The sequence below is a fragment of the Sphaerodactylus townsendi genome, linkage group LG11 (assembly GCF_021028975.2).
Source record: "Sphaerodactylus townsendi isolate TG3544 linkage group LG11, MPM_Stown_v2.3, whole genome shotgun sequence".
Classification (NCBI taxonomy): domain Eukaryota; kingdom Metazoa; phylum Chordata; class Lepidosauria; order Squamata; family Sphaerodactylidae; genus Sphaerodactylus; species Sphaerodactylus townsendi.
The window spans coordinates 74,731,348-74,743,527 of NC_059435.1; the positions used below are offsets into that span (position 1 = coordinate 74,731,348).

General features: G+C 48.0%; 1 protein-coding gene across 1 annotated transcript in view; it reads right to left on the reverse strand.

Moving 5' to 3' along the window:
* Nucleotides 1-12,180, reverse strand: part of OBSCN (obscurin, cytoskeletal calmodulin and titin-interacting RhoGEF) — a 121,799-nt gene that overhangs the window by 26,011 nt on the left and 83,608 nt on the right. The window contains exons 29-32 of the mRNA XM_048510508.1: nucleotides 11,086-11,352; nucleotides 10,193-10,459; nucleotides 9,133-9,396; nucleotides 6,947-7,213 (exon numbers count right to left, since the gene is read on the reverse strand). Coding sequence (XP_048366465.1) covers nucleotides 6,947-7,213; nucleotides 9,133-9,396; nucleotides 10,193-10,459; nucleotides 11,086-11,352 — 1,065 coding nt within the window. The remainder of the gene's footprint in view (nucleotides 1-6,946; nucleotides 7,214-9,132; nucleotides 9,397-10,192; nucleotides 10,460-11,085; nucleotides 11,353-12,180) is intronic.

The window sequence follows — 12,180 nt, forward strand, 5'->3', positions numbered from 1 at the left end:
AATGGAACAGTAAAGTCATCATTTTCCCTGAAATATCTCTTGGGGACAACAAGGCCCTATACAAGACCCTTTACTGAGATTCAGATGACCTCATTCAGCATATCCATTTTCCTTAACTCACACTGCCTATAGCCTTTCTGCCAAGATCCTGTGACCCTTGCAATGCAGATGGAATCAGCATAAGGGGTAAAGTGGTATGACTTGACATTTCTTCTGTTGACATGCTTGTTGATTCCTGGAGTTTCTTCTTCCATATCTGGGTCAGCATTCAATTGCCAAACTGGAAATTGGGACCTTCCAAAGCACTCGCCTCCAGCCCCAAGTGCTGATGACCCACTATAGAACACCACTGCATTTCTCCAACATTGTGCTGATGTTTCTCTGGTATCACAGATCAATAATGCCCATACAAATGTTTATGGGTGTGACAGTAAGTGAAAAATACAGACCAAGACACGGAGGACAAATCTGTGAGACGCTCTATGTCACCAGACGCAAAGACAGAAAAATACAATCAGAAAGGAAACAGAAAGACTGAAAGAAACGAACTTGGAAAATAATAAATCAAAGTAACATAAAGACATGAATTTCCACAGTAAAGACATACCCTAAAACATCATTATGGTATAGAGCAATGGTGGCGAACCTATGGCACTCCAGATGTTCATGAACTACAATTCCCATCAGCCCCTGCCAGCATGGCCAATTGGGGCTGATGGGAATTGTAGTCCATGAACATCTGGAGTGCCATAGGTTCGCCACCTCGGGTATAGAGGAGCATTTGGTTACCATGGATGGTCAAGACAGCCGTTGTCTTCTGGTCTCCACAAACACAGGTGTAATCTCCTGTGTCCTCTACCTGCAGATCACGGATCAGCAGTTCTGCTTCGGCATCCTTCTTCTGTTTCGATCTGCGGGTAACTGCTGTCACTTGGTTTTGAGGGTTCTGGAGGCTCCCTTCCTCCATTTCTACCGGCTCCTGCCTTTGGGTCATTTCGGCTAAGCATGCAGTGTGGCCGTGGTGCCTTCCACGGCCTCCCTGTTCTTGAGTCCTTCTTTGAAAAGCACGGGCAGGGCTGAGATGTCAAGGAGAGATTGCAGAAGTAAACGGTGGGGAGGAAGGAACATGAATCCATTGCCCGCACAAACCCCTTCCAGCAACCACTGAATTCCCACCGGTCCGTGACTGCAAAAGACTTATTTGGGAAATATTCGTTCCCCAAGCCTCCCCACACAAACTGTCCCCTGGAATGAATGAAACCCAAGGACAGAGAGAAGGGATGGAGGGTTTAGACTTGCACTCTCCAGATGTTTCCAATTAACTCTGACGATACAACAAGGTTCTGATATCGCACCATGGCCTGGAACAGGTAAGAACCTGAGAACCAACCTTTTGCACACAGGTTGCAATTTTACAAACTTTAGCTTTCAAAACTGATACTCTCTCAACAGCGAATCACTCCCTGGAGTGCGGTTTTATTTATTTATTTTATTTTATTTTATTTATTTATTGGTTCCACTTTTATACCGCCCTCCCCCAAAGGGCTCAGGGCGGTTTACATCACAATAAAAGCGGATAACAGGATAAAATACTAAAAATTCATAACAGTTAAAAGCAGCGTTCCTAATTCATACTCAGTTAAAACAGATGGCGTTCAGCCATTAACTCCTCAGCTCCCTTAAGAGGGGAACAGCGGATCTTAGTTGTTAATGGGCACCTATCAGCAGGCGGCCTCCCCAAAAGCCCGGAGAATAACTCAGTCTTACAGGCCCTCACGGAACTCATGTAGGTCCATGAGGTCCCGGACAATTTGAGGGAGAGCATTCCACCAGGCAGGGGGGCCAGGGCCGGTAAAAGCCCTGGCCCTGGTGGAAACCAGTAGCCGCATCATAGAGGGGGCAGGGATCTCCAGTAAAATTGGCCTCTACCCGAAAACTGGGGCGCCGGCGTGGGACATACTAGGGCCAGGCGGTCCCTGAAAAGTCTGAGGGTCCCAGACGTAAGGCCTTAAAGGTTAACACCAATACCTTGAAAGGCGGTCCGGGTGGCGGAAGCCAGTGCGGAGCGGTGCAGCACGGGCGTGATGTGATCTCTAGAGGGCACCGCCCGTGGAAGCAAGCGGGCAGCCGCATGCTGGACCAGTTTCAATTTCCGGATCAGCCTCGAAATTTAGGCCAGCGTGAAGCGAGTTGCAATAGTCTAATCTGGAGGTGACCGTTGCGCGCGAATCACTGTAGTAGGTCTGCCTGGGAGAGGAAGAGGGCCAACGCCGAGACTGGCGAAGATGGAAGCACTTAACCCGGGTTACATGGGCCACCTGGGTCTCCATAGAAAGAGAGCGAATCCAGAGTGGACCCCCAGGCTGCTTGAGCCGAGGGGGCCGGTGCCAATACAGGACCCCTCCCACACGGCCGGCACAAACCCTCCGCCCCGGCGACCTAGCCAAAGGATTTCCGTCTTTGCTGGATTCAGTTTTAACCTGCTCTGCATCAACCAACCAACATAGTCAAGTTGACACGTGAGATACCTTAACTCCGGTCAACTAAAGATTTTTTTTTCCCATCCATCGTGGCTTCAGAGCACCTCCTGAATTTGCCATTCATGTAATGCGCTGACCCCATTACAGAGAGATTCCGTATCCAAGAACCATCTTTTTTCTTTAGGTAGTTTTTTTTTGAAGACATGGATTTAAATTGGAGGGTAGTGAAGAAGTTAGCCCTTGCTGTTTGTGCGTCTTTCAGTTTGAAAAAAAATGAAATGCATCTCATGTCGCTAACTTTGCTACCTCCACAAATTTTGGGAGGATTTCTAAGGTTTATGGACAAGGTTAAAGACAAGAGAAGGTTCAAAAAAATGGCATACCAACCACCTGCTCAGTTCAGTGTAGGTTATGAGAGATCCCTAATTTTTACACCACAATAGTAACTCCATTGCCCCTAAATCGTATACATTAAAATAAAATTTAAAAATTCACTGTGAGAGAGAAAAAATTAGTGAGTCCCTAGAAAGAAATATGACATGACTATGAACAGAAATCCACGTTGGAATGGTGAACTGTATGGTTATATCTTTATGTAGTAAAGATTAGGGTATGGTACCAACATCTCGTGTGTGTGTGTCTTCACCATGCACAAATATATCTCATGTCATTAACCTATTACTACCTCATATTTTTCTAGGGATTTCTAAGGTTTCTGGTTGAATTCCCTTAAAAGTAAGACAACGCAACTTTAACACTGGAAGGAAAGAGAAAAATTAACCTTTCTGCTGATGCAAACTTCAGAACCGCAGAGTTCAAAATTATCCAAGTCTTGTGAGGTTTGTGCATTCAGTGAAAACAGAGGAACACACTCTAAAGACAGCTGTGAATCACCCACCGGCTGCGGTTGCCTCTGGGGGTGGGAGGGGTGGAGCCAAGGTGACCGCTTCCGCTTAACTGAGGGCGGAAGCGAAGCGTGGGCCATGTTGGGCAAGGGCTGACGTCACCAGGAGGGGAGGCCGGATTGACCCTTTCAAGGGGAAAGCCCTCCTTTGTTCTGGCCATGTGCTTCGGCCAGCCGGCGATTTGCCCACCCACCTCTCCCTGGGTTCATTCGTTTGTTGCATGTTTCTGTCATAGCCGTTTGGCAGTGGCGCATGGGTAATGATCTGGGAGTGCCGAAGGTGGCAAGAGGCAACCGCCCTGCAAGAGGCAAGAGGCAACCGCCCTGCCGAACCGGCAAATGGGGACCACGTCTTGCCAGGAGCGTCCAGCCCTTCAGCGGAGCGAAGTCCAATACAGGGAATCCGCCCATTGGAGCTTCGCCATGAAGCAGACAGGCCAGATCAAGACCCATGCTACGCCTCATGCTTCTGGTTTTGGTTGGCTAATAAAATGGCTATGGCCAAAATGTTTATCCCAGCAAAGAGTCCAGTGTGGTTATTGGAGAGGATTCACCCAGGTGGTTCCCACCCTCAGAAGGCAAAGTGTGTATCTGAAAAATGTTAGCTCCATCGCTATGATGACCAAAGATGCAAGAAGATCCACAAGACAGGGGAAATCATGGAAATCTACCCAAAGCAGCAGAGGAAAAAAGGAAGTATCTTTTTTTTTACCCTTGACTTCTAAAGATGCCGTGGTCTGCTGGTCTCCAGACACACAGCTGTAACTTCCGGAATCTGTTACTTCGAGGGCTTGGATGACCAGCTCAGCGACGGCCCCTTCCTGCCTCATTTTATATTTGTTGCCTTGCTTAAGGATTTTGTGTCCTTTCTTCCACTCGACCGCAGCAGAGGGTTTATTCAGCTCACAGCGCAGAGTGGCGCTCTTGCCCTCGGTAACTTCTTCGTCCTTCAGAGACTTGGTGAAGATAGTAGGCAGGACTGCAGTGAAGGCAACACAGGACAGAGGTGTGTCAAAATGGAGACAGACAAATCCCCGCGCTGTCGCTTTCGTAGGAAGCGGTTGCAGATGGACTATCTGCGTGACCAGGACAAATCGCTTAGGGTGTCAAACTCGCGGCCCTCCAGATGTTCGTGAACGACAATTCCCACCAGTCCCTCCCAACATGAGCATTGGCTGTACTGGCAAGGGCTGATGGGAATTGTAGTTCAGGGGGAAATATGGGGTCAAATTTCCCTGGGCTGCAGCCATTTAGTCCCATGGGAAGTGGAAAATCGCACACACCCCATACCCCTCCTCCTCCCCTCTGGGTCAATATACTGACTTCAAGACTTGGTGCAAAAAAAGCATTGTTTGGTCATGGTGGGGGAGGGCAGAAACTCATAGGGGGGCACTCAGATTTTGCATCGGGCTACATTTTCCCTTGATACACCTCTGCTCTAAGTGTGTATACGTGTTATCTCCTTGAACAGGACGTCTCTGTCTTAACCTGGGAGCTACACTCTGACCCCTCCTCTGTATGTGTATGGGGGTAGGTTTGCTCTTCCTGTTCTCCACATGGCTTTCCATGGAGTCACATATCTCTACAGGTCTCTCCTTATTCCGAAAAGCAACGATTTTGGAATACCCAAGGTGTTAAAAAGAAGAATATCAGGCATGTGTTGATATAGATAGGTCAGAGGGCCTTTTCCTTACTCTCTTCCATCCCCTATGTCAAAGCATGCTGTTTCTCTCAGCCGCACGGCATCCTATAGGCGCGACGCTTAGCGTCCTCTATCGACGAAGTCATCAAAAGGCGCCCTTAAGAAGAGCGCCAGGGATGCCGTGCGCTGAGGGGGCGTGACAGCGGCAGCGTCGGGGCGGCTGCGCTGTCGCCGTCCCTGTAGTGGGGAGTGCTGGGGGACCCCGCGCTACTCTCCTCAAGTAGCGCGGGGCTTAAGGTAAGTGGGGAAAGGCCCAGGAAGTGTTCTGCTGTACTCAATTGCAAAAGGGAAACTGACAGCAGGAATGCCTTTTTTGGGTCACATTGTTTGCACTGGTTTTTTACCATTCACAGTCAGGGTCGCTGTTGTCTTCAGCCCTCCACAAGTGCAAGTGTAGTCTCCCGAATCCGTCACCTCCAAGTCACGGATCACCAGCTCGGCACACGGCCCCTCCTGCTTCATTTGGTATTTGCCACCCGGCTTGAGAGCCCTGTGGCCTTTCTGCCATTCCACCTGGCCCATTTTGCTCAACCTGCAGTGCAACGTGGCGGCCTCACCCTCCGTCACCTCGGCACTTTTGAGTTCTTCTTGGAAAAAAATAGGCAGGGCTGAGGAATGCAATGCGGATAGAAAGAAAGGGTTAAAACCACTGAAAGAGCTGAAGGGGATGTTGACGGATTACCACGCAGGCAAATCCCGCGCTGCTGGGAACAGGCACATGGTAACGAAGTTCTGGGGAGGGAAATGCTAATATAAACGTTAGCGGCACATTTGTCCCTAAAACGAGGCGCGGTGGTTGCCCGAGTAGGACAAAGAGCAACAGTGCATAAAATAAACAGGAGGGCATTTTTGCAGGGAAACCCATTGCCAATATCAAAATAAAAGCCAAAATCAGAACCATAGGATTTGATTTGGACAATGTTGGGACTGACAGTGAACTGCGTATTTTCAATCAGATCCGCGAAAGACTGAGGGATCTGGAACATCATCGTTTCTATCCAACAAAGGCGGCGGCATGCTCTCCTCGCTCCCTCGGAATACAACCAAGCTACAGAGCGAGAGCCAACTATCTCTCGTCTCTGCTCTCCATTAACCAACGTCGTGCATTCATGCTAGCATGCCTCAATACTTTCCCATCAGCGGAAACCTCAGGGAGATACCTCCAGATTCCTAAACATCAGAGACTATGCCGTTGCGGATGTGGATCGATAGAAACCATAACTCATATTCTTGTGGAATGCTGTCTTCGCAGTAACCTGCGTATGATTTTAATTCACCCTTTGTTGCTTCCAAGACTTGAGTACTCCAAGTTTATTTATTTTATTTATTTATGCTTTAGGCTTTTATACCGCCCCGTCCCCAAGGGGCTCCGGGCGGTGTACAGCATATAATAAAACACAATCATAAAACCATCATAAATTAGCTAAAACCTATAAAAGCAGCGAGAGACTAACTATAATGCTAGTACTTATAAGTATGGGTTCCAGACCACTCGCTTTTTGCTAAGTGACTGTAATCCACCGATCGCCTTGGCAGTGGCTAAATTCCTGGAAAGCATTTTAAACACCCATATTTAAATGTTTGAAATGTCTTCTTCTTCTTTTTAAATGGAAACATTCTAATAATTTATAGGCCGTTAAAGGTTAAAACTGAAATTGAAAATAAAAGCAACCGGAATAATTAAAGGCTTACCAAGCACCATTTATGTGTCGTGCGTATCAAGAGATGGAATAACTGCAGGAAAATTAAGATACCCAAGCACCCGGACGGTAGATCCGCACAGATACAGCGCATTTGCACTGAGAGCTCAATTAAGCTCGCCTGTCCGCAGCCTTTTACTAAGGACATAAGTGTAATTACCATTCACTTTCAACGTCGCGGTGGTCTTCTGGTCTCCGCAGACACAGGTGTAGCTTCCTGCGTCCTTCACCTCGAGGTCCTGGATGGTGAGCTCCGCAAAGCGTCCTTCCAGCCTCATTCTGTATTTATCGCTCGACTTCAGCGCCTTCTGGTCCTTCATCCAGTCGACGGAGTCGACGGCCTTGGAGAGCTCGCAGTGCAGAGTGGCCGTCCCGCTCTCGGTCCCTTCTTCATTCTTGAGCTCTTGTTTGAACTGCGCCGCCAGGACTGAATGGTGCAGAACGAACAGACACTCGGTCAGAAGCCGGTACAAAGATGGGGAAGCCCCGATCTCCGACACGTTGGTGTGCTGTGCAAACCAGCATCCTGCTACAGAAAACCATCTGTCCTGTGGTATAAAGCTAAAGCCTACCATCATAAGAACATAAGAACATAAGAACAAGCCAGCTAGATCAGACCAGAGTCCATCTAGTCCAGCTCTCTGCTCCTTGCAGTGGCCCACCAGGTGCCTTTGGGAGCTCACAGGCAGGATGTGAAAGCAATGGCCTTCTGCTGCTGCTGCTGCTGCTGCTCCTGAGCACCTGGACTGTTAAGGCATTTGCAATCTCAGATCAAAGAGGATCAAGATTGGTAGCCATAAATCAACTTCTCCTCCATCAATCTGTCCAAGCCCCTTTAAAGCTATCCAGGTTAGTGGCCATCACCACCTCCTGTGGCAGCATGTTTCAAACACCAATCACACGTTGCGTGAAGAAGTGTTTCCTTTTATTAGTCCTAATTCTTCCCCCCAGCATTTTCAATGAATGCCCCCTGGTTCTAGTATTGTGAGAAAGAGAGAAAAATTTCTCTCTGTCGACATTTTCTACCCCATGCATAATTTTATAGACTTCAATCATATCTTCCCTCAGCCGTCTCCTCTCCAAACTAAAGAGTCCCAAATGCTGCAGCCTGCTCATCAAGTTGCAACCTGCTCATGACAACCCCATAGATTCCCATCTTGTGGGGTTCTCAGTGCAAAAGATGAACAGAAGTGGTTTGCCATTGTCTGCCTCTGCCTAGTGACCCTGGAATTCCTTGGTGGTTTTCCATCCAAGTTCTGACTGTGGTTGACCCTGCTTAGCTTCCAAGCTATGACAAGATCTAGTGGTGAACGCTTGCAAGCAGATGAACACTTGAGAGGAGTGCTCTAAGCGAATCCAGCACTGAGCAAGGGGTTGAATTAGCTGTCCTATGGCTGCCAATCTTGATCCTCCTTGATCTGAGATTGCAAATGCCTTAGCAGACCAGGTGCTTGGGAGCAGCAGAAGCCGCAGAAGGCCATTGCTTTCACATCCTGCACGTGAGCTCCCAAAGGCACCTGGTAGGCCACTGCGAGTAGCAGAGAGCTGGACTAGATGGACTCTGGTCTGATCCAGCAGGCTCTTTCTTATGTCCTTATGTCCTGTATGGCCCTTATGGTTCTAATCTGGACTACTCTAGACTAGTCCGGACTATTAGGGATGCTACTTCCCATGCTATGCTTTCAAGAAAATCTGTACTTTTCCATAATAACTGTTAAAAATGTCTGTAGAAACCCTGTGAAGAAACAGCTGAGGAAAGTCAGCCGAAATAGACCAAGAAGGTGAAGCTGTATACCAGCTTTCTCTTAATGTGGAATAGAAGCAAAGAGAATGCACCGTAATGCCATATGCAGGTTATAGTCGTGTAATGTTGGCCAAGACCAGAGACTTTCTATAGTATATTAACCTGGATAGCTTTAAAAGGGGCTTGGACAGATTGATGGAGGATAAGTCAATTTATGGCTGCCAATCTTGATCCTCCTGGATCTGAGATTGCAAATGCCTTAGCAGACCAGGTGCTCAGGAGCAGCAGCAGCAGAAGGCCATTGCTTTCACCTCCTGCATGTGAGCTCCCAAAGGCACCTGGTGGGCCACTGCGAGTAGCAGAGTGCTGGACTAGATGGACTCTGGTCTGATCCAGCTGGCTTGTTCTTATGTTCTTATGTCAGCATGAACATCCCACAAGGAATTGAATCCTGAGAGGACGGAGAAGAGTAAACGTGGGGACCTTCAAACCAAGCGAAACTGAAAATTAAAGGAAAAGTAGAGCCAAAAGACACGTTTTCCTAGGGAACAAATAAAAAGTGAAAGGACCACTCTGAAAGACGGGCAGTGGCAAGATTTTACCGTTCACTGTTAAGACGGCTGTTGTCTTTTGGTCCCCAGCTGCACAGGTGTAATCGCCAGCATCCTTCATATCCAGGTCTTGAATGGTCAACTCGGCAACCGTTCCTTCTTTCTTCATTCTATACTTGCTACTGGGCCTCAGGCCTTTGCGCCCCTTCATCCACTCCACCGGTGCGGACTTGTTCAGCTCGCAGCGCAAAGTGACCGACCCCCCTTGCACGGCTTCCGTGTTCTTGAGCGGCTCTTTGAAACGGGCGGGCACAGCTGGAGGGTGGAAGGATGTTTGATGAGCTTCGCTTGTCAGCATTAGCATCTGAACCCCATGCGAGAGGCCTGAAGCCAAAGATGCATCTGGATATTTTAAACCAACTGGTAAACTCATCTTTCCTTGCCTCTGTGACTACTAAAGCGTCCTTGCACGCCATCCAGTCTAACCCAAAGCTAGACCATTCCCAAGAGACAGCCACCCAGTCTCAGCTTAGAGACTTCCAGCAAGCAGTCAAGCAAAGGCTCGTGGGTATGTTGTTAAAAAAAATTAATTCAGTTTTAGTTTTAGTTTTATACCTTGCCCATCCCAGAAGGGCTCAGGGCAACAAGCACATGTTAAACCTACATTACAGTTAAAAATCATAATTTAAAAAATGCTCACCATAACTTACAAGATAGCCCTAAGGCAGGATCATACCTGCTAAAAAACAACCTTTATTAACATACACAGCCAGTGTGGCTCTGTGTAGCTTGGGCTTCTGAAGCACTTGTACTCGTGCTCAGCCCGGCAGGGGGCGTGGCCTCGTGCGGGGCCATTTTGCTCCCACACGTGACCTACAATGGTGGCACCCAGGGCAAATGTCCCCGGATGTCCCCACTGTAGCTACGCCACTGCCAGAGTTGAGTCCTGAAGCATCTTAGAGATTGACAAGAAGTATCAGGACTGTTGGCCCCAGGCAAGAGTACAAAAAAATGAAACTAGCATCACAGGAAAACCCTGAGAGAGTCTAGGAAAAGAAGTGAAAGAAAGGAGGAGAAAGAAAAGAGAGGAAAACGCCTCCATTCGCCCTACCGTGGATTTTGACCTGAGCTGTTGTCTGCTGCTCTCCGGTGACACAGAAATATCTCCCAGCATCCTCTGGCTCCGCACCATGAACGACAAGTTCTGCCACACCCCCTTCCTGCTTCATCTCGTACTTCTCACTCGCCCGAAGAACAGTCGCCCCTTTCTTCCAGGTCACAGAAGCATCGGGCTGGGCGAGGACACAGCGGAGACCCACAGTGTCCCCCTCTTCCTTTTCCACATCCATAAGCTCTTCCTTGAAAATGACCGGGGCTGCTAAAATTCACAACCGGATTGGAGGGGAAAGGACGGCCATTAAAACGCTTGGAATAAGTGGCATACAGTCACTTCAAATCCCATGCAGGCAGGATGGCTGAGCAGGCAGCAAAGACAAATGTGTTTCATGTTTTCAGCTGAGCGACGGTGGACTCTAAGACCTAGTCCTCCCTGCATGTAGAAAACCAACACGCTAGGGAAAGGGCAAAGTATCTCCCTGATATCTAGCTTTCTATGTGCAGAGAATATTTCTGCACAAAGAATTCCCAGTAGTCCAGACACAGGTTGGTCACTTCGAGGACAATTCTACCCGAGTGTCTGGCTTTCTTGGAAGTCTTTCAACAAGACCTCAAAACGGAGATCCGCCACTTTAAGTAACAAGTGAACTATTCTCTGTTCCCTTTTACATCAGCGTCACCATCTTGGGCTTCTTTGCACATGCTCAGTACTTGGCGAAGACTCAGTCACGCCTTTCCAAGCACCGGGTATGAGAACTGTTACACTTAGACTTGTGTGTCCTAACATGTAACCGAACAGTGGAATGAAAAACAAGCACCAATGACTTACAAAAAGTACACAGTCAGGATAACACAACCGGGCACTACAAAATAGTGTGTTCCGCCTACCCGTTACTTCCAGACGAGCAGTGGTCTTGAGCTCGCCCGTGCTGCAGGTATATTCTCCCGCATCAGCGGGCTTTGCGTCCCGAACGACAAGCTCGGCCACGGTGCCTCGCTGCTTAAATTCATACTTGTCACCCTCTTGTAGAACTTCCTTTCCTTTCATCCACTGTACGGGCAGGTCCGGTTTGCTAAGCTCACAGGAGAGTCGGACCTTGCTTCCTTCCTTCGCTTCCTTGTTTTGCAGGTCTCGTTCGAAAATGACCGGCAGAGCTAAAATGCAGAAGGCGAGATACTGAGAGAGGGAAAACTGAGAAAATGTGTGTGCTCTTCCTTTTATCCCAAGTTTTTGCAGGTGGGAATTTAAAGCAGAGCAAAACCGAGGTCAGAGATGGAACGAGAACGTGGGAAGGAGTCTACTGCCTGCCACCAGCACGGGGGAAAGAACAGCCAAAAAATGTGAAAATTATAACCCGTGAAATGCTTTTCTGTCACCAGCTACAGTGGTGTTCATTTGAACCCTGATGTCCATTGATTTTTCCATGTGCTAAAGGTCACCTACTGTCACACAGAACCAATACAACAGCAAATGATAAGGTAGAACTTGCACATACATACAGTAGACAAGGGACAAGACAAGATCAAAAACACACAATGTGACATCCACTGACGGTTTCAGAATGTACAGACAGGTAGACATTGTTATAATTCAGCTTCTATTGCTTCTGCTTTCTCCTGATCCTGGGGCTGAGAGAGTTCTGAGAGAACTGGGACTGACCCAGAGTCACCCAACAGGCTCCATGTTTAGAAGCAGGGGAAACGAATCCATTTCACCAGATTAGATTCCGTCTTAACCACTACACCACGCTGCTTCTCACAGATTCAGTTGAACGGGACCGATGGAGTTTTATCAGACATTAAGAGCATAAACTGGGAGAGTCTTTTTGTAGTTTGTTATGCTTCTCAGCGGAAAAAAACACCCTAAGATACTTCATTTAATGATTTCATGTTGCATTTCCAACTGTCATCTTGCATGGGGTTATGAGACCAGACACCTTTTCTGAATCGCTCTCTCGCTTCCAAATCAAAGCATCATTTTCT